The sequence below is a fragment of the Cyanistes caeruleus genome, chromosome 37, assembly GCF_971803275.1.
Source record: "Cyanistes caeruleus chromosome 37, bCyaCae1.hap1.1, whole genome shotgun sequence".
NCBI lineage: Eukaryota > Metazoa > Chordata > Aves > Passeriformes > Paridae > Cyanistes > Cyanistes caeruleus.
Genome location: NC_141738.1, coordinates 1,892,893 through 1,918,028, shown reverse-complemented (window position 1 = coordinate 1,918,028; position 25,136 = coordinate 1,892,893). Strand labels below are relative to the sequence as shown.

The following is a 25,136-nucleotide window of genomic DNA, read 5'->3' as shown; positions in this document are numbered from 1 at the left end:
TGGGTAAAACCCCTCAGGAAAAGGCTCTGGGGCAGCCCCCACTCACACATGGGGCGCAGCTGAGCCACCAGCTCTTCCTGGGACCACTTGAGCCACTCGCGGGGGTCGGCGGTGGCGGCGCAGATCGGGGGGGCCCCGGCACAGAGGGGGGGACTACAGAGCGGGGGGGCGCAGGGGCGGCCGCACTCCTCCATGGCCGGCACGTTCAGGTAGTGAACCAGGACGATGTCGGGGTTCTGGGGGGCACACAGAGGAGTTCTGGGGAGGGGCTGGGGGCCCGGGTGGCTGAGGGGGTCCCAGTGCCCCCCGTTACCTGCAGCAGCCAGTAGCAGCGGCGGTGGAAGGTGGGGACGATGGAGGAGTGGACGTAGCAGCCGTAGAGGCACTGGGGGGACAGCACGGATTGGGGGACCCTGACACCTTGACAAGAACCTCAAAGGAGCCTTTGAGGGCTCCCCACATCCTGTGGGGGCCTCATATCCAGGTATGGGGGACCACAGACTTCCAGCTGCCTTGCTGGAGGAGCATGACACCCCCAAACTCCCCCCCTAGGAATCCCCATCACCCCCAAACCACCCCCTGGTGGTCCTGACACCCCCAAACCCCATATTGGGCATCTTCCAATACCCCCAAACCACCAACTAGGGAGCTCCTTACACCCCCAGACACACAGCTGAGGATCCCGGACCACCTAAACTACCCACTGGGCGTCCCCAGCACGCCAAAACTGTCACTTGAGGTCACCCAGCAACCCCTGATCCCCCTCTAGAGTGTCTTCAACCACCTCCTACCAGCTACCCCATACCTGAACCAGGAGCACCTTTATCGAAAGGGATGCTTTTTTCAGGCATCAGGTGTTATTTTGGGGAGGGGGGGCTCTGTTTTGGGGCCCCCCCGCCTCCTACCTCCACCCCCTGCACCTTCAGCTTCATGTGGTCCTCACGTGTTGTCTTCCCATCCTTGCGTTTTTTCCAGCAATATCCGTCCTTGCGGTACTTGACCTTCTTCCGGTTGTACAGGATCACCGACCCGTTCTGCGGCCTGGACATGGGGTCAGGAAGTCCCCCGGGAGACCCCAGGGCACCCCCCAGCCCCCCAGGGCACCCTCTGGTCCCCCCCACCTGGTTTTTGGGGAGCACGAGAGCCACTCGTCGTGTTTCTCAAAGGTGATGAGGTACGAGGCGATTTCCTGGGGGGACAGGCGGCCCATTTGTGTCCCCTGTCCCCCCTGTCCCCACCCACTGTATCACTCCGTTACTCCACGCCTGCTGACACATCATCCCCTGTCCTGCCATGTTTCTATCCCTGTCCCCCATGTCCCCCCATCCCCAGACAACCCTCCCTCCTGCGTCCCTTTAATGCCCCCTCCCTGCATCCCCACATCCTCTCCCACGGGGATATCCCGCATCCCTTCCACGGCCCATTCCTGAGTCCCCACATCCCTTCCTGCGAGCCCCCCACGTCCCCTTGTGCCCTCCCACCTCGTTGGTGTTCCAGCGCAGCTGCTCCTTGGGGAGGACAGGACATTTGGGCAAACGTTCCACCAGCTTCCGGGGCAGGAAAACCTTCAGGTGGCTCCTCTCTGCCAGGGGAGGGCTCAGTGTCCCCACCGTGCATCCCCCCCCGTCCCCCATGTCCCCTCTGTGCTCCCCTCCCCTTACCAGAGACCTCGGGGGGGTCCTTGCTGGTCATCTCGGAGCACGCACGGGGCCCTCAGGGCTCCCCTCGGGGGGCACAGGAAGGGCTGCAACCTGTAGGGACCCCCAAAAACGGGTGATAGGGTGGAGGAAGAACGGGATGACATAGGGGGGAACACGGCGCCAGGGACCCCATCACCATTCTCAGCACTTTCCTCTATTATACCCAGTGTCTCCGGCCTAAAGCCGCCCCATATCCCCTCACACCCCTGCCCTATAACCCCACACATCCCTCCCCGCTGCACTCCCCGAGCATGACCTGTACCCCCATCTCTGCCCCACAACCCCACACCCCGCCCATTGCACCCCACACCTCTCCCTATATCCCACCCCCACCCCGCCCCACGGCAGCCCCACACGCCCCACTAATGGCACCCCCCCATCCCCGCCCCACACCCCTCCGGCCCCGCCCTCCGCCCCGCCCCGGCCCCTCCGGCCCCACCTGGTGCCTCAAGGCCGCCGCCGCCGCCGCCGCCGCCCCCGCCCCCGCCGCCCGCCGCCATCTTCCCGCCCGCCGGGGCCAGCGCCGACAGCGCCGCCGGCGCGTGACGTAGGCGCGCAAGAGGGCGGGGGCACGCCGCCGGGGGTGGGCGGGGCCAGCGCTGAGGCGGGGGCATTCGGGGTCGTGTGGGCGGGGAGACACCTGACGATAAACTTCATTAATTAAACTGTGCAAGTCCGCAGCTCTCAGGCCTTTTTTTAATTATATGGAAGAATTCAAACGCATTCAGTCCTATCAACACAATAAGCTCTTCAATCAAAACTACTACTTGTATTCTCAAACTACGTAACTGTTAATAATAATGTTTCTAACTGTGTGAAAGGTACCATTACTACTGAAAGTAAACTTTTGTTTGAGGCGATTATGATGCCATTTTGAGGATTCGGAGCCATTCTTGGGCCCTACCTGGAGTAGGGGGCCGAGGGTTCTCCGCGTCATCGGGTGGTCCTGAGGGTGAGGGGAAATGGAAGAAAAATGGGGAGAAATGGAGAAAAAAAATGACAAAAAATTAGGAAAGAAGGACACGAAGAAAAAAGTGGAAGCTAGAAAATGGGGGCCAAGAGTAATGGAGGGGGAATTGAGGCAAAAAAAGAAGAAAAGTGTAGGAAGAAATTGGGTGAAAAGGTGAGGGAAGAGCGGAGCAAATGATTGAAAAAAGTGAGGAGAGAAACCCGTGAAATTTTGACGGGAATGAAGGGAGGAAATGGGGAAAAGCATCACGAGAATAGGGCCAGAATGGGGAGAAAGTGTAAGGAAAAAACACGTCGGCATAAGAAGAGGGGAAAGGGAGAAAAGTGAGAAAAAAATGGAGAAACTGAAAGAAAGCAAAGTGAAAATCGTGGAGAAAAAATGTAGGGAAACCTGAAGGAAAAGAGAAAGGAAAAAATGACGAGAAAATGGAAAAAAATATGTCAGAAGAAGAAAAGCGTGAGGAAGAAGCGGGGAAAACCCTGAAGGAAAGGAGAGAGAAATGTGACTGAGAAAAAGGCGGGAAAAGCCGCCCCAGCTGTGGGGCTCAACTGTCCCGCGTTGCCCCTTTAAGAGAGGGAGGGGTATCGGTCCCCGCCCCTCGCGTCACGCCCCGGGCCCCGCCCCCGGGCCCCGCCCCCGGGCCGGCCCAGCCCCACCGGGCCCGGGCGCGGCCGCAGCCCCGGAGCCGCCGCGGAGCCCCCGGGCGGGGACAGCGCCAGCGACGGCCCGGGAACCCCCGGGCCGAGGGGATGTGGCACCGCGGGGCCGGTGAGCGGCAGCGGCGGGGGTGCGGGTTTGCAGTCTCTCAGGGCTCGAGTTGCAAATTCAGGGGGCTCACAGGGGCGATGGGGCAGGTTTAGGGGGGCTATAGGGGGTCCTGGAGGGGCCGGGGGTGTGGAAAGTGGGTTTAGGGGACTCCCGGGGACCTAGCGGTAGATTTAGAGGGGCTGTAGGGTGGTTTGGGGGATATGCTGGTTTAGGGGGTGTCGCGGGGGTTCGGGGAGATTCAGGTCCCTAAAAGGCAGGTTTAGGGATCCTGTAGGGGTGTAGGAATTTGGTTTAGGGGGAACACGAGGTTATAGGAGCACGTTTAGGGGAACTGTAGGGGAAGTTGAGGAGTACCAGGTAGGGAACAGGTATGCGGGTCCCACTGGGGGTTTGATGGATCTGAGCGGTGGAGAGAGTGAGTTTGTGGGGTGACATGGGTGTAGAGACAGGTTTAGAAAGGCTAAAGTGGGATTTGAGGGTGTCGGGGGTGTAGAGGTGGATTTAGGGGCGGTATAGGGAGTTGATGCTGGTGTTGGGGTCTCTCGGGGTCACAGGGTCACAACCTTTGTTTTCCGTGGTGGGGGAGCTCAGGCCCAGGGATGGGACCCCCGCGTTTTGGGGGGGGTCAATGACGGTCGGGGGCGGGGCAGGGGGTGTCATGTGCTGTTTATGCTGACCTGGAATTACCTGGGAAAGGGGGGAACCAGGGGGGAACCAGAGGGGTCACCCTCCTCTTCCTCTCTCCCTACCCCAAATCCTGCCCTTTGCCCCCACCCCTGATGTTTGACTCTGCCAAAGCGCCACCTGTGCTTTGAGGGTGCGGGGCAGGGTCGGGCTGGGGGCTCTTTCATCACCACCTCACCCAGCACCGCCCCAGGTTATTTTTAGGGCTCTCCTTGGGCGGGATTGAGGATGGGACACGGATCCAGCCCCCCCTTCCCTCCCGGCGGCCCCCGCTGTGGCGTTGCTGGGGGTGGGCATGAGCGGGGGTCCCCCGCTCCTCACAGAGGGGTCCCGGGGGTGACGTTCCTCTGCCGCAACAGGGTGACACCGACACGGGCATGGCGGGCGCCTCGGTGAAGGTGGCGGTCAGAGTCCGGCCCTTCAGCGCGCGGGAGAGCAGCCGCCAGGCCAAGTGTGTTATCCAGATGCAAGGAAACACCACCTGTGAGTGGGGGTCGTGTCGGAGGAGGGGGGATCAAGAGGAAACAACCCAGGGGGGAGGGATTGCAGTGTGGGACCCCCCCCGTCCCCGTCCTTGTCCCGTGCTGGCCCCAGGCCCAGAGGACCAGCTGCCGCCAAGCTAAAAATAGCAACAGAGAGGTTTTTGGGGAGGGTGATGGTGCTGTGGGGATTGAGGGTGACTGGGGGGGGTCACCCCAACCCAACTGTCACCTCCCCACCCCAGGCATCACCAACCCCAAGCTCCCCAAAGACGCCACCAAACACTTTACCTTCGACTACTCATACTGGTCCCACACTTCGGTGAGTGCCGGGGCGGGCGCAGGGAGACCCGCGAGGGGCTCCGCGGGTCCCTCACTCACACCCCTGCAGGAAGAGGATCCCAACTTCGCCTCGCAGCGCCGGGTGTACCAGGATATTGGGGAGGAGATGCTGGCACACGCCTTTGAGGGCTACAACGTCTGCATCCTGGCCTACGGCCAGACCGGCGCCGGCAAGTCCTACACCATGATGGGGCGGCAGGAGCCGGGGCAGCGCGGGATTATCCCGCAGGTCCGGGGCCTGGGGGGGCTCCCAAGGGACTTGGGAAGGGCTGGAGCCCCCCCTGCAGTCCCCAGCTCAACGCTGCTCACCCGCAGCTCTGCGAGGATCTGTTTGCCCGCGTCACTCGGGAAGGGTCACCTGAACTTTCCTTTTCTGTGGAGGTGAGAGGAATAAGGGAGTGTGGGAAGGGTCTCCTGAACTCTTCTTCTCTGTGGAGGTCGGGGGGCTTTGGGGGTTCAGAGCATGACCCCCGGCTTGCAGATCTCCCCCTGGCAATTTGGGTGTTCAGCTCTTGCAGACTCACTGCACACCCCCTACAACAGTTTTGGGGTTCATCTGCCCCGCATCCCAACATTTTGGGGGCTCAGCTGTGCCCCCAGCTCAGTAGTTTGGGAGTTCCCCCGTCACCATTTTGAGGATTCCTCCTCCAACATCCCCATCAATTTGGAGGTGTGCCCCAAAGTTGGGCTTTCACTGGTCCCCGGTCTGGGTCTTTCCTCCCCACCATTCTGCGGTTTCACACCCCGACCTCCATGAGTGTTGGGGGCCCTCCTGACCTTGTTGGGGCCCCCAGGTGAGCTACCTGGAGATCTACTGCGAGCGGGTGCGGGACCTGCTGAACCCCAAGAGCCGGGGGGGGCTGCGGGTGCGGGAGCACCCCCTGCTCGGACCCTACGTGCAGGACCTGTCGCGTCTCGCCGTCGCCTCCTTCGCCGACATCGCCGACCTCATGGACAGCGGCAACAAGGCCAGGTGTGGGCACAGAGGGCTGTGGGGCCACCCCCGACCCCCAAACACCTCCAGGCACTGAGGGTCCTCCTAAACTCCCCCGCAGGACAGTGGCAGCTACGAACATGAACGAAACGAGCAGCCGCTCGCACGCCGTGTTCACCATTGTGTTTAGCCAGCGCCGCCGAGACCCGCTCAGCGACCTCACCACAGAAAAGGTCATGGGAGCCCCAAAGTCACCCCCAAAATCCATCCCACCCCTTTTGGATCAGCCCAAAATCCCCCAGAAATCACCCCCTGCATTCTCCTGAGTCCCTCCAAAATTTGCCGTCATCTTCAGACCTGCTGAGTGATCTCACTGCAAGGAAGGCTGGGATCCTCAGACTCCCCCAAGGCCACCACCTCCAAAATCACCACCCAAAACCCTAGAGCCCCCCAAAACCATCCCCAAAATCCAGCCCCTAAAACCACCCTCAAAATTCCCCTGTCACCCATTGTTCTCCCTGAGTTACCACAAAGTCCCTGCTGAATTCCCCCAAGCTCCTGAAAATATCCCCAAATTCCCACCAAAACCTCCTCCAAATCCCTCCAAGCCCCGGCCAAACATGCCCAAATTTCCCCCACATCCCTCACAAACTCCACCATGATTCTCTTCACTCCCTCAAATCACTCCCACAACCCCGCCAAACCCCAAATCCCCTCACACCCCCATTTCCCCCAGAATTCTCTCCTAAATCTCCACAAATCCCCCTGCCCCCCTAGGTGAGCCGCATCAGCCTGGTGGACTTGGCAGGCAGCGAACGTGCTGATGCCTCAGGGGCCAAGGGAATCCGCCTCAAGGTGAGCAGTGACCCCCTGCACCCTCCAGAAAGAGGGGGTGACTCCCCCCACAGCCCTTCTGAACCCTCCTCCCCCTCCCCAGGAAGGTGCCAACATCAACAAGTCCCTGACCACTCTGGGCAAGGTCATCTCTGCCCTGGCCGAGGCGGTGAGTCTGGGGGTCACCCCCCTGCCTGCACCCACCCTCGGGGGTCCCCGTGTTTTTTGGGGAGCTCTCACAACCATCCTCTTCCCTCTTGCCCCTCCCCAACAGACCAGCAAGAAGAAGAAGCCGGATTTCATCCCGTACCGGGACTCGGTGCTGACGTGGCTGCTGAAGGAGAACCTGGGTGGGTTTGGGGATGAGTGGGGGAGCATGAGGAGGTTTTTCGGGGTTCCCAGTCCCCAGTAACCACATCCCTGCAGGTGGGAACTCGCGCACAGCCATGATTGCGGCGCTGAGCCCGGCCGACAGCAACTATGAAGAGACGCTGAGCACCCTGCGGTGAGGGAGGGGGCTCTGGGGGTTCTCGGTGCCTTTTGGGGTGTGGGGAGGGGAGTCCCAGCCCTGATCCTGTCTTTTTTTGTCCCCCTAACCCCCAGCTACGCCGACCGCACGAAGCAGATCCGGTGCCACGCTGTGATCAACGAGGACCCGAACGCGCGGCTGATCCGGGAGCTGCGGGAGGAGGTGACGCGGCTGCGGGAGCTGCTCAGTGCTCAGGGTGAGGGGCTGGGGGGCATCTGGGGGGCCGTGATGGGGATTTTGTGAGGCTGGGAGAGGATTTAGGGGTTTTGAGAGACTGCGGGAGGAGATGACGTGGCTGTGAGAGCTGCTCGATGCCCAGGGTGAGGGGCTGGGGGGTATCTGGGGTTGTGAGGATGGAGTTAAAGGGGTTTGTGGGGTCTGGGGATCAGATTTAGAGGATTTTGTAGGGGAATGGATTTGAGGTGTTAGTTGCAGAGGGGTTTTGGCAGGAGAAGAGATTTGGGGGAGGAACTAAGGTGGGGTTTGGGGGTACAGGGGGTTTAAGGGACTGTGGAGGGCACGACGGTGGTGCTGGGGGGACAGTGAGGGTTTGATATGGGGGTGCAGGAGGCAACAGCCCCTCACATCGAGACCCCGTCTACCCCAGGTCTCTCTGACACCACCCTCTCTGCCCCCCCTGCCACAACATCCCCCACCCTCAACGGGGGTCCGGGGCTGGAGCCCCCCCTGGGTCCTACTGAGGCCATGGAGCGACTGCAGGTGACCCTAAAACACCTTCCAGTCCCTCCCCTTATCCACAGGGACCCAGGGGGTCTGTGACCCCCTCCCCCAAACTGTGGGGGACTCCCCACAATCATTGCTCCTCCCAGGAGACAGAGAAAATCATAGCGGAGCTCAATGAGACGTGGGAGGAGAAGCTGCGACGGACAGAAGCCCTGAGGCTGGAGCGGTGAGGGGGTGCCCCAGACCCCCACCACAACCCCCAAAACATTCCCCAACCCCACCAGATAGCCTGAACCCTCCCCCCAGCCCCACCACGGTTCACCTCTGTGCTCCTTATGCCCCCCCCAGTGCCCCCATAGCCTCCCAAACCCCACTCCAACACTCCCTAAACTACCCCACGCACTCTTGCCCCCTCCAAATTCCCTGTGCCCTCCAGGGAAGCGCTGCTGGCCGAGATGGGGGTGGCTCTACGGGAGGATGGCGGCACCGTGGGTGTATTCTCTCCTAAAAAGGCAAGTCAGAACGGGCTGGGGGGGGGCTTCACTGTGAGGGACCCCCCCCACCCTGCCTCTTATTTTTGTGCCCCCCTCCCCCAAAAGACCCCGCACTTGGTGAACCTCAACGAGGACCCACTGATGTCTGAGTGCCTCCTATACCACATAAAGGATGGTGTGACCAGGTGAGTGGGGGGCTGTGGCACCCCCAAGCCCCCTCAGGGCCCCCCCTAGCCCCCTCCCCAACTTTCCCTGTGCCCCCCTCTTCCAGGGTGGGCCAGGTGGATGTGGACATCAAGCTGTCAGGGCCGTTCATCCGGGAGAAGCACTGTCTCTTCCGCAGCTGCCCTGATCCCTCGGGGGAAGGTATGGAATTCAGGGCGGGGCGCCAGATTTTGGGGTGCCTCTCCTTGCCCAGCCCCCTCCTGGCATACCTTAATTCCTCTTTCTCGCCCCCCCAATCGCTGCCACTGGAGCAGGTCACCACGGCCCCCCCAGGTACCGCTCCCCCCATACCGGTGGGAGAGGGAGGGTCGTGGGACTGGGGCGGATTTGGGATTCCCGCACCTCAGTTTAACAGCGAAGTGACTCGCCCTCCCCTTGTCCCCTCCTGAAGTTGTGGTGACCCTGGAGCCATGTGAGGGGGCTGAGACCTACGTCAACGGGAAGCAGGTGACGGAGCCGGTGGTGCTCAAGTCGGGTAGGGACCCCCAAAGTCTTCCCAAATCTCTGTGTGTCTCTCCAGAATCCTCCCCAGATCCTGCGGCTCTCCCTTGAACCTTCCCAGAAATCTCAGCGTGCCCCCCAGATTCCCCTCAACCTTCCACAAATCCTGTGTCGCCCCCATATTTTCTCTTGAATCCATTGTGACACTTTCAAACCCCCCTTTCCCACCTAAATTCCCCCAAAACTCACTGTGACCCTGCCCAAATCTTCCCTAAATCCCCTGTGACCCCTCCAACACCCCCGAAACTAGGCCACCGCCTCATTTTGGGGAAGAACCACGTGTTCCGCTTCACGCACCCGGAGCAAGCGCGGCGGGAGCGGGAACGGGGGGCGTCGCCTGGGCCCCCCCCAGACTGGAACCTGGCGCAGCGGGAGCTGCTGGAGCAGCAGGGCATCGACATGCGCCTCCAGAGGTAGGAACACCACCTGGAGACACTTGGGGTCCACCCTGGGGTTAGCTGGGGGGGCTCACCCTGTGTGTGTCCTCGGCCCCAGGCTCCAGGACCTGGAGAACCACCCCCAGCTGGAGAAGGAAGCGTCAGATCAGCCACAGGTGAGAGGTGCATGGGGATCCTTTGGGAATTCCAGCCTTATCTGGGTGTCCCACAGATAGTCTCAGTGTCCCAGGTGATCCCCGAGTCCCTAGATGCAGTCAGATGGCTTCTGGGTGTTACACCTGTCTCTTGGGAATCCCTTGGGGGTGTTTCGGGTATCCCTCGTGGCTCCCCTGGCTGGCAGAGCTCCACGCTGGGCGGCTCCCACGTCCCCCAACACGTTCCCCGTGTCCCCCCGCAGCCCCCCGCCACTGACGATGCACCGTGCTACGAGGCCGGCTGGCGCCTGATCTCGTCACTGCGCCAGGCGTTGCCGGCGCCCGCCGTGCGCTCGGTGCTGCGCCGGGCCGGGCTCCCGCTGCCGGCTCCGGGCAAGCGCCGGGAGCCGCTGCGCGTCTACCAGATCCCGCAGCGCCGCCGGGGATCCCCGACCCCGTCCTCGCCGGCCCCGGCGCCGTCGCCGTGGGTTACCATGGCCGACCTGAAGGCTCAGGCCGTGCGGGAGCTGAGCCTCGAGGTGGCCCTGCGGGAGCCGCGGCCGGCGCGGCGGGAGCTGGAGGCGCTGAGCCTGGCGCGGCTGCGGGAGCTGTGCCGCCGCCACGGCAAACGCGAGCCCACCGAGCGCGACGGCTGGCGAGCCGTGGCCAGGGACGTGTGGGACGCCGTGGGCGGCGGCGAGGAGGATGAGGGCGGGGGCGGCGGCGAGCAGGTGAGCGAGGTGGAGGGGCTGCGGCTGCACCTGGACAGGCTGGCGGGGATCCTGCGGGAGGTGAAGCGGCAGAACAGCGCCAAGGACGAGCAGATCCGGGCCCTTCGCGACCGCGTGGGGCAGATGGAGCGCGTCATCCCGCTGCCGCCGGTGAGGGGCGGCCCCGGGCACCCCAGAGTCTCACCCACAGCACCCCAAAGAGCCCTGGCAATGGGGTCTGTCTGCCCACGGCACCGGCGGCCTGGCCCACAACCTCCCATTGCACCCCTGAGCCGGACTCTGGCATGGGTCTCACCTCCACCATAACCCCCTGACATAGATCCCAGCTGTCCCACACAGCGCCCTGACACCACAAATCCGCCCCTGACGCCCCCAAATGTGACTGCCCCCCCACAGCGCCTCTTTTCCTGCCCCACAGCGCCCCCCCCCCGCCCCAGACTCCTCTAACCCTCTTCTCCTCCCTGCCTCAGGACGATGGTGACGAGGCTGAGCCGCCCCCCCAGGAACCTTCCCAGGAACCCCCCCCGGACCTCCCCCAGCCCAGCACGGATGGCGGGGCTGCGCCCCCTTCGCCCCCGTCGGCGGCGGCGGCGCGGCTGTGCCGGCTCATGGAGCAGGACCCGGCGTTCCGGCGGGGGCGGCTGCGCTGGCTGCGCCAGGAGCAGGCCCGGCTCATGGCGGGGGGCCCGCAGCCCCCCCAGCCCCCCCGCCGACCCCCGCGCTTCCACCCGGCCCCCCAGGACTCCAAGCTGCGTTTCCCCTTCAAGAGCAACCCCCAGCACCGCCTGGCTTGGGGAACCGGAGGGGACTCCCCCCAAGCCGAAAACAGTCCCCCCCCGCCGCCCCCTCCCTCGGGGCGTCCCCGCCGGGGATCCCTGGACGGGGGGTCCCCACCCCCCGCCCTGGGAACACCCCCGCCCCGTGTCCGCCGCCAGCGCTCGGCTCCCGACCTGAAGGCGCGGGGGCCCATCCCGTAGGGGGTGTGGGATTTTGGGGACACGCCCTCCCCCAAACGGACAATCACGGCCTCCCACCCCCACAATCGGGGGGCTCTCCTCGCCGGGGAGGCCCCCAGCTGCTGTCACACTGCCCTCGCCCCTCGCGTGTGTGTGTCTGTGGGAGGGGCCCTCGGTCAGGAGGGATTCTTACAGGGGAGTCCCTAATTATGGCGATCCCGCTAATTAAAAAGAAGCGCCTCATTTCTGGGGGCCCCCCATTCTGGTGCCTCCTCTCTGCTGGCCCACCCACTCCAGCCTGGCAGCTCTGGGCCCCGCCCCTGCCCCGCCCCTTTCTGCGGCTCGGGCGGGGCCGCGGCGCCAACAGGCACCGCCCACATCGTGTGGCCCCGCCTCTCGCCTTCTATGGGCGTGTTGTGGGCGTGTTATTCGAGAAATCCCCGCCCCGTGCAGGCAGCGCTGAATTGATCCATGGTTCCCGCCCCTTTGGGCGTTTCCCTGTGCGACCACGCCTTTTCCCGTTCAATACCGCCCCCCCATCCCTGCCCGTACCCCGGTACCCCCCCGGCCCCGTTCGCCCCGTTCCGGCCCCGTTCGCCCCGGCCCGGTCGCGCCATGAGCCGCCTCGGGCCGCTGCTGCTGCTCGGGGTGCTGGGGGCTCTAAGCCCAACCCCGTCCGCGGGGCAGGAACCAGCCCCGAGCCCCCACCCCAGCGCCCGGCCCAACGCCACCAGGTAACGGCACCCCCGAGACCGGACGGAACCCCCCGGGATAGGACACGGCACCCCCGGGACGGGACCTCCCCCAGAACGTGGCACCCCGGGACGGGACCGACACCCCCGCAGACAGGGCTTGGCCCGAGGCGGGACATTCCCAACACAGGACACCCTCGTCCAGAACCCCCGCGCGGTCCCAGACACCCGCCTGGGCACCGGGACTTTTTTGTTCCTCGGTCCAGAACCCCAACTGCGAGCTAGGAGCCCTTCTCAGACCCGGGATTGCCCCAAGAGCCCCCGGGACCAGGATCGCGCACAGCCCGGGACCCCTCTCTGGGGATCGGGGAACCCCCCGAGCTCGGATTTTCCCCCGTCTTGGGTTCCCCGTGACCCGCCGTGTTCCCCCAGGCCGGTGTTCCCGGTATTCCCGTGCGGGGGGGACCATCGCGGGGAGTCGGGGTTCATCGCCAGCGAGGGCTTCCCCCGGCATTACCCCCCCGGCAGCAACTGCACCTGGACCATCACGGTACGAACCCCGGGAGCACCCCGAAACGCAGGGACACCCCACCTGCCTGCCAACCCCACCCCGCTCACCCCGACCCACCCGTGTACATCCCAACCCCGCCTGGCACACGCCAAAACCCTGAGGTTTCCCCTCGGCTGTCCCAGTTCCTCCCCTCCTTGTGTCCCCAGGCGTTCCCGCATCCCGCGAGGGGCTGAGGGACAGGTGGTGGCACCGCTGTGTCTCCCGTGTGTCCCCCCCTTATGTGACTCCGTGCCGCCCCCAGGAAACCCAAGCGGGGTAATATGCCAATGTCCCCAGGGTTCCTGATGTCCCCTGGTGTCCAGCCTGGCCCTTCAATGTCCCTAGATCCATGAAGATCAGGTGGTGACACCCCAAAGTGTCATCTGGGGACCAGGTGGTGTCAGCCCAAAGTCCCCAAAATCCCCACCTGCCCAAGCTGCCCAAAGGCTGGGTGGTGACCCCCCAATGTCCCCTAGGTCCCCGAGGGCCAGGTGGCCACCCTCTCCTTCCGCATCTTTGACCTGGAGCCGGACCCTCTGTGCCGCTTTGACGCCCTCTCGGTGTTCGGGGGCCACGGCCCTGGGGCGCCGCTTTTGGGGCGCTTCTGTGGCACCTTCCGCCCGGGGGCACTTCGGGCACCCCAAAACCGGCTCCGGCTGCACATGGAGAGCGACGGCGGCACGGCTGGGAGGGGCTTCCTGGCCTGGTTCAGCGCCGGCAGCCCCCCGACCAACGGTGGGTGAGAGAGGGCCTGGCGGGGAGACCCCCCAAAAAAAAAACCAAGGGGGAGGGAGCACCGCCGGCGAGGAGTAGGGACAATCCCACAGGGACACCCCCAAACCCACCCAAAGAGATCCCTGGAAATGTGGACGACTCCAAAACCTTATAGCAACAACCCCAAAGTCCTGTAGAAACCCCAAAATCCCCCAAATCACCAAGGAGACCCCAAAAACCGTGTGGGCTGAGAGGCCAAAACCCCTTCCAGGAGGTCCTGGGGGTCCTGGAATGAGATGGAAAAAGAGAGAAAAGCTGCTGAGGGCAGAGCAACTGTGAAGTTAGAAAAAGTGTGGAAGAAAACAGTGGGAAATGAGGAGAAAGTGTGACTGGAAAAGGAGGTAAACGTGTGAAACTGAAAACAGAAGGGGAAAAACCCTGATGGAAAAATGGGGGGGAAATGTAAGAGGGAAAAAAAAAAAGAGGGAAATTAATGAAAAGTGTGAGGAAAAAATGGAAAAGGGTGGAGAGAAAATGGGAGGAAAGTGTAAGGAGAAAACAAGGAAACAAGGCAAAAGTGCAAGGGAAGAAAGGAGGGGAAAGCTGAGGAGAAAAAGAGGGGAAAGTGTGACGGGATATGGAGAAAAATAAGAGGAAAAGAAAAAACTAGCATGGAAAACTGAAAAGAAAAAATAATTCAAAACAAAAAATAACAAAAAAAAACCAAAACCAAAACAAAACAAAAAGCAAAACAACAGAGGGAAGAATGAAAAGAAAGGAAAAGTTTGAGGGAAAAGCCAGATGGAAAAATGGAGCAAAGTGTCAGAAAAAAATGAAGGAAACTGGCACAAAATGGAGGCAAAAGCTGAAGGGAAAAGGGGGACAGGGAGCAGAGCTGATGGAGAGCAGGAGATCCCCAACACCCCTGTGGACACCCCCCAAATCCACATGGAGAACCCCCAAAGCCACATGGAACATCCCAACCCCCCAGTCCATCAAGGAACCCCCCCAAAATCCCTTGGAAACCCCCATGGAGGCCCCTGAAAGCACCCGAACCCACTCAGCCCCCCCCCCCAATCCAGCCCAACCCTTTTGCAGGGCCCCCCCAGGGACGGCGGCGTTCGGGGGTCTTTAATAAACCCCATTTTTTCGGGGAGTCCTGGCACTATTTTGATGGTGAGTACGACCCCCCCCCCAATTTACAAAAACATTCCCGGGGGGGGGTCATGCTCCCCAAATTCCATTTCCTCTCCCCAGTCCCAGGGTGGTTTTGGCAGAGCCCCCCTCCCAACCTCCCCCCGAATTTTGGGGGGGTCTCAGGGACAGAGAAGATGCCGGCGGTGTGGGAAAATAGGGGGAGGGGTGTGTCCAAACGTGTCTGTGCCCCCCCAAAATGTCACCCTGCCCTGCCCATTCCCCCAGAGCATCAGTTTTGTGGTGGGCGGCTGGAGAAGCCCCAGGGGAGCCTGAACACCCCAAACTGGCCAGAGGAGAATTATCCCCCCGGGATCAGCTGCTCCTGGCACATCGTGGCCCCCCCCGACAAGGTTTGGGGGGTCCTGGGCGAGTCAAAAGAGCGGACGGGGGATTCAGAGGGGGTTTGGGGGAGGTTGGGGCGACACTGGGGTCGTTTGGAGGTGTCAGGAGGAATTGGGGAAGTCGGAGGGGATTTGGGGGGTGAGGGGGGTCAGGAGGGCTTTGCAGGTGTCGGGGGGGGGAGGCTGGGAGAGGCATGGCGGGGTTGGGGGGGGACAGGAGGGATTTGGGGGAGGTCAGAAATTCTTTGGCGGGTCGCAAGAGAATGTCGGGGGTGGTTGAAGAGAGACCGGAATGGTTCAGGGAGCCTCAGGAGAATTTGGGGAGGGGTCTGAAGGGGTTGAGGGAACCCGGGGGGTTCAGGGGGATGTAGAGGGATCTTGGGCCGGGGGTTTGAGCCCGGATTTGGGTGGGGGGGTGCAGGTGGTGGAGCTGCGGTTCGGGAAGTTCGACGTGGAGCCCGACCCCCATTGTCGCTACGATTACGTGGCCGTGTTCGAGGGGGGGGCGCGGGACGACGCGCGGCGCCTCGGGCGGTTTTGCGGGGAGGAGACCCCCGGGTGAGCCCCCCCGAGTTCCGCAGCCCCCCCCCGACCCGGCGGAGCCCCCCAACCCCGTGTCAGCCCTCTCAAACTGTCCCGATCTCTCCTCAATCCACCCGATTCCTCTTAAATCCACCCTGACCACCCTCAAACCACTCAATCCCCTCTGACAGCAACCTGTTCCCCCTGATCCCCCCCACCCCGAACCCACCTGGGACTCCCCCGAACCCCTCCCGATCCCTCCGAATCCCTCCCGTTCCCTCCAAACCATCCCGGCCCCTCCGAATCTCCCCTGCGCACTCCTGCGAGCCTCATGCTGACCCTCCAAACCCCTCCCGATTACCCGCGGACGGCGCTCCGGACCCGCCGGGACCCTCCGTGTCCCCCCGAAAGCCTCCCCTGACCCCCGTGTCCCCCCAGCCCCATCCTCTCCAGCTCCCCGGAGCTGCTGGTCCAGTTCGTGTCGGATTTGAGCGTCACCGCCGACGGCTTTTCGGCCACCTACACCCTGCGGGACCGGGGCAGCGCCCCCGAGCCGCCCCCCACAAAGCCCCGGGGGGGCGGGAAGGGGAAGCCGCCCCCCAGCCCCAAAGCGGGGCCCCCCACGGCCGCCCCCGCTTTGGCGACCCCCTGCCCGCAGCGCTGCCGCCGCGCCGGGACCCTCCAGAGCAATTTCTGCAGCAGCGACTTCGGTGAGAACGCCCCCAAAAAATGAGGGGCGAGACCCCGAGATGGGGGACGGGCTGTGGCAAATTCCCCAAAACCAGGAGGGAGGATGAGGACCCCCAAGAGGGGGAAAGTGGCTGAGAGTGCCCGAAACGGGAGGGGAAGGTTGGGCTCCCCAAAGCCCCAGTCACGGCGTGCCCGAGGTTCTGGGGAGCCTGACCTCCCCATTCCTGTGCCCCCAGTGCTGACGGGGACAGTGAAATCGGTGTCGCGGGGGCCGCCCCAGGAGCCGGGCTGGGCCGTGGTGTCTGTTCTCAGCCTCTACAAGTCGGGGGCCCTGGAGGTCCCCCAGCCCGCCAAGGGGGCCACGCTGCGGCTGCAGCTACCCTGTCGCCTCTGCCCCGCGCTCAAGAAAGGTGGGTGTGCCCGGGGGGCGCCTGGAGGGATCTCTGTGCCCCCCCAGGTCCTGACACCCCCTCCCCAAATCTCTTCCAGGCTCCAGCTACATCTTGATGGGGCGGCTGGGCGGGGAGGGGGGAGCCCTGCTGCCCCCCGACGCCTTCGTCGTGCCCTACCGCCCACAGCAGCAGCAGATTTTGGGGAACCTCAGCAAGAGGCCGTGTCGGGGGACCCCCTGAGACCCCCCCAGAGCTCCCTCGGACCCCCCCGCGTTGGGGGGACGCCCCCCGCACATACGCCAATAAAGGGTGCAGAGATGGAGCGTGTGAGTGAAGGTGCTGGGGGGACCGCACTCAAGGGGGGCACAGATTGGGCCCTCCAAAATGGGACCCCCCGGGACCTCCCCGTTAAATGGTACGGCTCCTTTAAGAGGGGCGGACGGCGGGGTTGAAGAAGGGGAGGGACCAGAACAGCGGCGTGGCCCTTTGGAGGCGTGGCTTCCAGCAGGGCGGGGCGCGTTGCTCACCTCAGCCCCGCCCCTGGCTCCCTCGCTCCTTCCCGCCTTGTCAATCATCGCTGTAAGCCCCGGAAGGTGGAGCCGCCATTGGCCGTTCGCTCGCAGGGCGCTTGTACCATTATCTTCGCGTCAAACACGACTGGCTGGCTACACGTCAATCTCGGACGCTGCTCCCGCCTCCTCGATTTCGACTGGCTGATGCCACCAAAATTTTCGTGGCCGTCACCAGACAACGAGCTTCTCCTTCGCGCTCTCGATTGGTGGAGATTTTGTTTTAGCTGAGATTGGCAGCAGTTGGGCAGAACATGCCCTCAATCTCTTGATAACGATGGGTCAAATTACCCATCAATCAAAGAACAAACTTCCGCCCTTCTCCCGGAGCTGTCCCCACTCGTCCCGTCCGATTCGCCTCCTCCCCGCGCGCGCTCGTTCTGATTGGCTGCCGCTCTGGCCCTGCCCCTGTGGCGGGGTCCGGAAGCGTCTGGGGCTCAGTCGCGCAGCGGCGGCCGCGGTGAGCGGAGCTCTAGGGCCGCCATGGCCGCGGGGGCTGTCACGGCTGAGCTGCCGCCGCCGCTGGGCCGCCTTCCCGGAGGAGCCGGCACTGAGCGCGCCCTGGAAGAAGCAGAGGCCTCCGGCACCCTCAGTCTGGCCGGCCGGCGGCTTCGCGCCTTCCCGGCGGCGCGGCGCTGGGACCTCAGCGACACCACACAGGCCGGTGAGGCCGCGACCCCGGGGCAGGACCCCCGACCCTTCCCCAGAGGCTGGGGTCATTCGGGGTGTTTCCCCCCACCCAAGGGAAGCTGGGGGTGCCCCGCCTCCCTCGGCGCCTCCCGGAGCCTGAGGCTCGCGGGAGGTGCCGGAGGCGCGTGAGGACGCGCCGGGACGGGACGAGCCGGAGCGCCTGGTCCGGGCGGTCCGGTGGCTTCAGTTTCTCCGTCGCAGCTGGGCGGCTCTGGGTCCACGGACGGGGCGGTTGGGGTCCATCAGCACCCCTGTCCCCCGGGATCTGCGTCCCCTGTCCTTATCCCTGGCGGTCCTTTGTCCCCAATAGTCCACTTCCCTGAGGGTCCCTTGTCGGTGTCATTCCCTGTCCCTCTGCATCTCTTGACCCTATCAGTCCCCGCGCTGAGGATGCCCTCTCGCTATGGGTCCCCGTCCCTGTCCCGCATGCTCCCCCGTGTCCCCCTCGTCCCTCCAGACCTGTCCCGGAACCGTTTCGGGGAGGTGCCAGAGGCCGCCTGCCGCCTGGTCTCGCTGGAGGGGCTCAGCCTGTACCACAACTGCCTGCGCAGCGTCCCCCCGGCCATCGCCAACCTGCAGGCCCTGGCGCACCTGGACCTCAGGTACGGTTCAGCCCCGAGAGAGTGATTTGGAGGGGTCAAGCAGCTCCCCGTGACCCCGCTGTGTCCCCCGCAGCCGCAACCAGCTGAGTTCTCTGCCCGCCTGCCTATGCCTCCTACCCCTGCGCGTCCTCAACGCCAGCAACAACCGCCTGGCGCAGCTGCCCCCGAACCTCGGCGCCCTGCGCACGCTGCGGCAGCTGGTGAGCGCCGGGGTCGAGCCCCGCGGGGTTGCGCCTGGACCCCGCTGAGCCCCGTTTCGCCCCGCAGGACGTCGGCTGTAACCGGCTGCGGGCGCTGCCGCCGGGGCTGGGGCAGCTGCGGGCGCTGCGGGACCTCAACGTACGGCGGAACCAGCTGGCGGCGCTGCCCGACGGTGGGTGACGGACTTGGGGAGGGGGAAAGAAGGGGGAAGGGGGTCCCGTCCATCCCGTGTGTCCGTGTGCCCCTGACAGAGCTCTCGGAATTGCCCCTGGTCCGGCTGGATTTCTCCTGCAATCGGGTAGTCGCAATTCCGCGCTGTTTCCGGCGGCTCCGGCACCTCCAAATCCTACTGGCAGACAACAATCCCCTCCAGTTCCCCCCCGCCCAGGTGAGGGAAGGCCCGGGAGATTCCCCCGACCCCAAAAAAAGCTGCACCTCACCCCTCTGTGCTCCCCAGATCTGCCTGAAGGGCAAAGTCCACATCTTCAAGTACCTGGAAGCTGAGGCTGCCCCTCATCCTCCCCCAGCATGGTAAAGGGGGGGCTCGAAGAGGGGGACCCCACTGGCCCCTGCTGGGGGTTTTTGGGGTCTCTCACTGCTGTTTGCCCCCCAAAGCCCCCCGGACGAGCTGTGTCCCCTCCGGCAGCGGGGGGGGCTGGACTCCGGCTTCCACAGCGTGGACAGCGGCAGCAAGCGCTGGTCAGGGAATGAGGTGGGATTTGGGGGCATTTTGGAGGGCACAGGGGAAGTTTGCAGTGTCCCCTAACCTACTCCCCCTTCATGCACCCCCTTTGGCAACGTTTCAGTCCATGGACGAGTCCTTGGAGCTATCCCGGCAGCACAGGGAGACACGCAGCGGGGCAGGTGAGGGGACTGGGACCCCCAAAACCCCTGGGACCTCCTGTCACCTGCTGGGACACCCTGTCAGCCCCCTTGTCCCCACAGCTGGTGACAGTGACCCGGAGCAGCTGGAGGAAGAGCCCTCACCTGAGGTGATGTCACTCCCCAACCCTCTCTGATCCTCCCTAGTCAGGTTTTGGGGTTCTCCCCCAATCCTGGGCACCCCTTCATCCCCCAGGAGCAGCAGAGCCAGACCCCAAGAGGTGGCACCCCTGAGGGTATCAGGTGAGGGGCTTGGGGAGGTCTGAGGGCTCAGGGAGGAGTCTGGGGGGTTCTGAGCCCCCTCTCCCTGCAGGGCGGTCCCCACTTCCCAGCGACGCGCCAGGAATCTGGAGGTGTGGATGGAGAGAGAGAGGGAGAGGAGTCGGGACAGGTACTGGGGGACTGGGAACTGGGGCTGGGGTGATGGATTCGGGGGTGGGACAGGGGACGAGGGCTGGGCACTGGCTGCTCTCACCTCCCACAGGACCATCCTGCAGAGACCCCCCCAGATGCGGCCGCTGATGCTGGTGAGGACCTGGGTGACCTCATTAAGCTCAGTCCTAATTAACATGGGTCTTAATTACCCCTTCTCCCAGGCTCAGCTCAATATAACAGAAATCTCAATTACCCCTGCCTCCCCCAGGAACCTGATGGAGCCCCTGCTGCTCCCTCCAGTTCCCCAAAACGCAGCACCTACCTCAGCCCCTGCTCCTCTTCTTCCCGAAGTGCCACCAAACCAGGTAAGACACCCCCCTCCCTCTCTGTCCCTGCCCCAGTGCCCCCCATGGCACCCCTCCTGGTGCCCCCCAGTCCCTGACCCCCCCCGTATCTCCCCACAGCCGCCCTGGAGGCCGACCAGCGGGAGCTGATTGCTGAGGTGCGCCAGGTAACGCCCCCCCTCCCCTCCCCGTTTGTCTGGGAGGGGCTGGGGTCTGTTCCTCCCTCACACGCTCTTGGGGGGTCCCTACTGTGCCCCCCACCCTCACAGAGCCTCGAGGCGCTACTGCAGCTGCAGCTCCCGGACGAGTTGGGGGATTCGGAGCTGTTGGGCCGTGTGGCCGCCCGGCTGCGCCCCTGGGCTGTGAGTGGGACCCCCAAAACACTCCCTAAGCCCCAGTCCCCCATGTCTACCCAAAACACCTCGCTGAAACCTCCCCGCACCCACCAGAGCCCCAAAACATCCCCTGACTCCATGAATGCCTGAAATAGCCCCCTGACCCTCCCAAATTCTCCCACCACCACCCGTTCTACACAAAATCCCCCTCAGAACTCCTCCCAGACCCCTCTACCCTCCCCAGGCCGCCCTAAAACCCAAAATGCTTTTTAAAGCCCCCAAATCCCCCTGAACCTCTCCCCTGACCTCACCCATTACCCCAAAACACTTCTTTAAAGCCCCTGACACATGCCTAACTCCAATAAATACCCCTCAAACCCTCCCTGACGTCCCTTTCTCCCCCCCAGAACCCCTCCAGAGCCCGACGGACGCCGCAGCCGCTCCCCTGCCACCACTCGGGGGGTGCCGAGGTACCATTTTGGGGGGGGGGGGGTGTGATTCGGGGGGTCCCGCACCCTCCCACAGCTGACGCAGGGTCTCCCCCAGGTGAAGCCCCTGCACCCCCGGCGCACCCCCCCCAGGCTGCTCTTCGCTCTCTTCTATGGCCTCCTCATGGCGCTGCTTGTGGCCGCCCACCGCGTGCTCTTTGGCTGCTGAGGGACCCCCAAACCCTGGGGAGTCCCCCCGGCCCTGGGGGAAGCCCCCAAACTCCCCTTTCCTTCCCTCCCACCCTTTTCTTGTGCCTTAATGCTGGGGAAACTGAGGCAGGGAAGGGAGAAGGGCTGAACCTCTTTTGCCCCCCTGAGGGTGGGACCTTAATTATTCATATTGTAATTAATTATAATGGTTATTGTTTTATTATTATGAGTTGTCACTATTATAATGAGTTGTTATATGAGACTGTGAGCATAATAAGTTAATAATTATAGTTAATTATAACTTAATCATGATGAAAAAATGTTTAAATACAGATGACCAAAATTTATTGTAATTAATTATTATTAAAAATACTATATTTAACTATTTTATCGCTGTTACTGTAATTAATATAGCCATGATTTTGTTTCTAAGTACGGACAGTCCCTTCAAAATTATGCTCGGCACATTCCTGCTCCTCTGTGGGGACTCGGGGGTCACCGGCTGGGACCGAAACCTGAGGGGGTGTTCAGTCCTGCCCGTCTCCTGCTGCCACTGCTCAGCTCGCTGTCCGTTCTCACCCTTTCTGTGCCCAAAAGGGGCTGGGCCCTCTCCAGCTGCGCTGTGCTGTCCCATACATCCCCTCCCTAAGGTAGCCCCCATTAATTTTCCCCCTTACCTGCCCTTCCAGCGCGGCTTTGGCACCGTCTTTGGTGAGGGCAGGCCGCCATGGCCGTGCTCTCAGCCGTGAGGCCCCGGCCGCCATCTTGGCTAAGGGCGGGAAACTGAGGGGGGGGGGGGGCGGAGCCACCATCTTTACAGAGGGCGGCAGCCAGGGCCCGGGAAACCGGAGGGGAGCTGAGGGAGGGGGCGCCTCAGATCGAAGCCAATTCTACCGAATATATATTAAATATCACGATAAATCTCTCGGAACAAAAATAAAACCTGGCGGAGGAGGAGGGGCGGTGCACTGCCAGGGCCCCCGACAAGCCGGGGGTGCCGTGAGGGCCGGGCCGAGCCCCCCAGGAGCAGCTGCGGTCATAGGAAGGGGTTGGTGGTCGGGTGCCTGATGCCGAACGGCGCCGCCGGGGCCGGGGCCGTCTGGGGGGCACAAAGCGGGGGGTCAGCAGCAGAGAATGAGGGTTCAGGAACCGCCCTCTCTGCCCTGGTCCCCTCCTCACCACGAAGGGGTTGGTGGAAGCTTTGGCAACGGTGAACCCACCGGAAGGCAACTCTGGGGGGCAAAACGGGGAAGTGTCAGTGGGGGCTTGGGCAGTGCTTACCCCAATATTTAACACTCCCACTCCCCCCAGCCCTTACCGTCAGTCTGGAAGGGGCTGGGGAACCTCCCAGCAACAGGGGGGGAGGTGAATGTGGCACCTAAAAAAGGGAACACAGAATTGGGGCCCCCCAGATCCACCCTGGTCAGGAGAGGGGCAGTGTCGCAGGATCACTCACCGGGGCCGTTGCTCTGGAACGGGTTGGTGGAGGCTCTGGGGGCCACGGGGGCCGTGAATGGGTTGGTGTAGCCTGGTGGGGGGCATAGGTGTCATCCCTGGACCCCCTGTCGGTTTTAGGGGTCCAAAGGTGGGGTGAACCTTGACTTACCGCCATGGGGCAGCACTGGGGGGTCACGGAGGGTCCTGAAGAGGCTGCAGGGGGGAGGAGGGTCAGGTGCTGCACCTCTGGCAAGGTGGGGGGAGGAAGGTGGGGGGGGACAGTACCTGACAGAAGTTCCTCCCACTGTGGGCAGAACAGGGGTGGCCACGCCCTGTGCAGCCACACCTCCTGCAGGTGCAAGAGAGAAACCATGAGGGGCTCCCAAAAATTCCAGGCATCTCAGGTTGCCCCCATGTCCTTCCCCACTGGCCCTACAGTTACCATGGAGTGGTGTTGGGACCCCAAGACCCCTCCCCAGAACCCTTCAAGGAATGGGGAGACCCCAACAGTCCTTTGCCCATTAATCCCTGGTGTCCCAAAGGTATGAGGGGGCCACCAAACCCCTCCTTAGTCCCCCACAGGGCGAGAGGAGGACCCCAAGCCCTCCTCCAAGAGTACTGGTGGGTCCCTGGGTACCTGTGGTGGTGGGTGGGATGTGGAAGGGGGGCACAGCTCCCCCAAATGTCGGTGCTCCAGGGCTGGTTCCAAAGGCATTGAAACTGGGGAAGGCAGAGCGGGGTGGGGCTGGGCCTGGGGATGGGGCTGGGGTCACTCAGAGCCGGTCACCAAGCTCCCAAGAGACTCCTGTGCTCCACTACCACAGTGCTCCCAGCCCTCCTGGAGCCCCCCTGTGCCCCTTTGAGCCCCTGAGCTCACCAGGGAAAACAGCAAAGGCAGGTCCTGGGGCAGGGCCGGCGAAGGGGTCCCCCCCAATGTCAGCCAGGAGGTCGGTGCTGGCCTTTCGGGATGGCTGAGGAGGATGGTGGGTGGCTGGGTGGGGCTGGGGCGACACCACAAGGTCAGGGGGTGGCATTCCCCCTGGGCATCCACAGAAGTTGTCTGGTCTCACCTGTGGCAGTGTCCCTGTGTCCGTATGGAGGAGCTGAGGGGGCCTGGGCTCCGCTGTGGTGCTTTGGGGGGGTTTCGCTTGCTCTGGTGCCACGTACCTGTCATGGGAGGGCAAAATATTGACTGAGGGATCCTCACGTTGTGCTACCCACTGCAAATGTGCCCCAGCTCCTCTCGTACCATCGTTTCTTCTCGTATTTCTCCTGCAGGAACTCCTTCACCTTCTGGGGGTCACGGGAGTCGGGAAGCAGCGAAGTCCGGGGGTTGAAGGTGCCGAGCCAGACCCGCCTGCAGGCCTGGGGGGGTCGTGGAGGGGACATGGGGATGTGGGAAGGGTGGGATGAAGAGGGCAAAGCCTCTCCAGCCCTTCCCTTACCTCATTCCCATGTGCCTGCAGGAACAGCACCTCGGCCTCAGTGAATGTTGTCATGGAGATGGACTTGACGCGGTGGGGGGGGTTTAGTCCCCGCCTGGGTAGGGATTTGGGGGGTCAGCATCACCCCTGTGCCCATAAACACCCAAACTGGAGCTTTTTCTCTCGAAAAAGGGCCTTCCAAGGACCCACCCATGGGAAGCCACGTACCGCTAAGCCCCGCCCCCAACATACACAGCCAATCAATGAGAATCTGACTGGTGGGGAACGCCCACCGCGCCCTAGCCCCGCCTACTCCGGGTTCATTCAGCCGCGCCCCCACGGCCCCGCCCTCACACCCACGGCCCCGCCCCGCTCACAGCGCCCCCGAGCAGCCGGTGCACACGAGGCTGCCCACGCTGATGTCCACGTAGGTGACGCCTCGCTGGCCGCATTCGAAGCAGAGCCGGTTGGCGGGAACCGCGCTCACCAGCTCCCGCACCCGCCGGCACCAAACCTCGGCCTCCGCGTCGCGGCCCGCGCTGCCCCTGCGGGCCCCGGGGCCTCCGCCGCGCTCCGCGCCCGGCCCGGTGCCGCCGCCGCTGCCGCCCGCCGCCATCTTCCCGCTCCCGCGGGCCCCGCCCCCGCCGCAGCGTTGCCGCTGATTGGCCGCATGGCGAGGGCAGCGCCCCCTGGCGTCCCGCGCTGCGCGGCGCCGCTTCCCGCCTTTCCCGTCCCCTCAGCGCCGGCCCGCCCCGGCCTGAGGGGAGTCGCCCCCCACCACCCCCCCCACACTGCGGGAAACGCTCCGTTCTGGGGAGGTTTCAGGGAAAAAAATCAGCATTTTCCTCCACGGGCACGTTCCGCCTCTTCCCGCTGTGAGGGACGGAGATCTGGGGGTCTCCGCACCCCTGGCTCTTCCCGCCCTTTTCGTCCCCTCAGCGCTCTCTCCCCCGACGCCCTCACGGGCACAGGAAAATATTGCTCTTTTGAGGTAAATTCCCGCCAAAGTCTCTATTATTGCTCCTCCACAACACGAGACGATCCGGAGAGTCTCAATGCCCTCACTCGGGGTCTTTCTCCCCCATTACTAATGCCCTTAGTGAGGGTTTCGTACCCAAAAGCGAGGTGAGGGCTGCCTAATTTGGGTCATTTTCCTATAAATTCCCTATTATTCTCTT

At 63.4% G+C, this 25,136-nt stretch overlaps 5 protein-coding genes across 12 annotated transcripts in view; 3 read left to right on the top strand and 2 right to left on the bottom strand.

Moving 5' to 3' along the window:
* The window catches only part of CAMTA2 (calmodulin binding transcription activator 2), a 28,464-nt gene extending 6,605 nt beyond the window's left edge, over nt 1–21,859 (bottom strand). For 2 of the 5 annotated variants that reach the window (XM_086871746.1, XM_086871747.1), the window contains exons 1-7: nt 2,605–3,243; nt 1,662–1,751; nt 1,482–1,582; nt 1,122–1,189; nt 906–1,041; nt 314–385; nt 47–236 (exon numbers count right to left, since the gene is read on the bottom strand). In XM_086871746.1, coding sequence (XP_086727872.1) covers nt 47–236; nt 314–385; nt 906–1,041; nt 1,122–1,189; nt 1,482–1,582; nt 1,662–1,692 — 598 coding nt within the window. In that variant the 5' untranslated portion in view covers nt 1,693–1,751; nt 2,605–3,243. Of the gene's footprint in view, nt 1–46; nt 237–313; nt 386–905; nt 1,042–1,121; nt 1,190–1,481; nt 1,583–1,661; nt 1,752–2,139; nt 2,215–2,604; nt 3,246–21,774 lie in introns of those variants that run through there. The other 3 variants (XM_086871743.1, XM_086871745.1, XM_086871744.1) reach the window with 3 other exon arrangements.
* On the top strand, nt 3,312–11,623 carry KIF1C (kinesin family member 1C). Of its 2 annotated transcripts, XM_086871722.1 has the most exons (22): nt 3,312–3,438; nt 4,482–4,605; nt 4,847–4,923; nt 4,993–5,172; nt 5,259–5,324; nt 5,738–5,916; nt 5,999–6,110; nt 6,655–6,732; nt 6,815–6,880; nt 6,986–7,061; nt 7,138–7,216; nt 7,315–7,436; nt 7,848–7,960; nt 8,071–8,150; nt 8,361–8,436; nt 8,524–8,603; nt 8,690–8,784; nt 9,035–9,118; nt 9,395–9,557; nt 9,640–9,697; nt 9,940–10,557; nt 10,878–11,623. In XM_086871722.1, the coding sequence occupies exons 2-22, from the start codon at nt 4,500–4,502 to the stop codon at nt 11,382–11,384; spliced, it is 3,015 nt and encodes a 1,004-aa protein (XP_086727848.1). In that variant the 5' UTR covers nt 3,312–3,438; nt 4,482–4,499; the 3' UTR covers nt 11,385–11,623. The 2 variants fall into 2 exon arrangements, with proteins under 2 accessions (XP_086727848.1, XP_086727849.1); XM_086871723.1 differs by lacking the exons at nt 3,312–3,438; nt 4,847–4,923 and having other exon boundaries at nt 3,472–4,605.
* On the top strand, nt 11,869–16,783 carry PCOLCE (procollagen C-endopeptidase enhancer). 2 transcript variants are annotated; one of them, XM_086871822.1, is made up of 9 exons: nt 11,880–12,097; nt 12,488–12,605; nt 13,082–13,340; nt 14,418–14,495; nt 14,742–14,866; nt 15,279–15,415; nt 15,818–16,089; nt 16,306–16,479; nt 16,559–16,783. In XM_086871822.1, the coding sequence occupies exons 1-9, from the start codon at nt 11,979–11,981 to the stop codon at nt 16,699–16,701; spliced, it is 1,425 nt and encodes a 474-aa protein (XP_086727948.1). In that variant the 5' UTR covers nt 11,880–11,978; the 3' UTR covers nt 16,702–16,783. The 2 variants fall into 2 exon arrangements, with proteins under 2 accessions (XP_086727949.1, XP_086727948.1); XM_086871823.1 differs by lacking the exon at nt 14,418–14,495 and having other exon boundaries at nt 11,869–12,097.
* Nucleotides 16,867–21,482, top strand: LRCH4 (leucine rich repeats and calponin homology domain containing 4). Of its 2 annotated transcripts, none has more exons than XM_086871826.1 (17): nt 16,867–17,694; nt 18,178–18,322; nt 18,396–18,522; nt 18,590–18,695; nt 18,775–18,911; nt 18,981–19,054; nt 19,139–19,235; nt 19,330–19,387; nt 19,469–19,515; nt 19,602–19,648; nt 19,719–19,796; nt 19,890–19,932; nt 20,049–20,145; nt 20,245–20,282; nt 20,394–20,486; nt 20,867–20,929; nt 21,006–21,482. In XM_086871826.1, exons 1-17 carry the CDS (start codon nt 17,514–17,516, stop codon nt 21,114–21,116), a joined length of 1,542 nt encoding a protein of 513 aa, XP_086727952.1. In that variant the 5' UTR covers nt 16,867–17,513; the 3' UTR covers nt 21,117–21,482. The 2 variants fall into 2 exon arrangements, with proteins under 2 accessions (XP_086727952.1, XP_086727950.1); XM_086871824.1 differs by having other exon boundaries at nt 20,245–20,291.
* Nucleotides 21,860–21,975: 116 nt separating the features above from the next.
* AGFG2 (ArfGAP with FG repeats 2) lies at nt 21,976–24,589 on the bottom strand. The gene is made up of 11 exons (XM_086871853.1): nt 24,336–24,589; nt 23,980–24,073; nt 23,784–23,899; nt 23,605–23,701; nt 23,412–23,535; nt 22,820–22,883; nt 22,704–22,747; nt 22,554–22,625; nt 22,416–22,475; nt 22,277–22,329; nt 21,976–22,196 (listed from the first exon to the last, which is right to left on the bottom strand). Exons 1-11 carry the CDS (start codon nt 24,572–24,574, stop codon nt 22,134–22,136), a joined length of 1,026 nt encoding a protein of 341 aa, XP_086727979.1. The 5' UTR covers nt 24,575–24,589; the 3' UTR covers nt 21,976–22,133.
* Between the last annotated feature and the right edge of the window lie 547 nt (nt 24,590–25,136).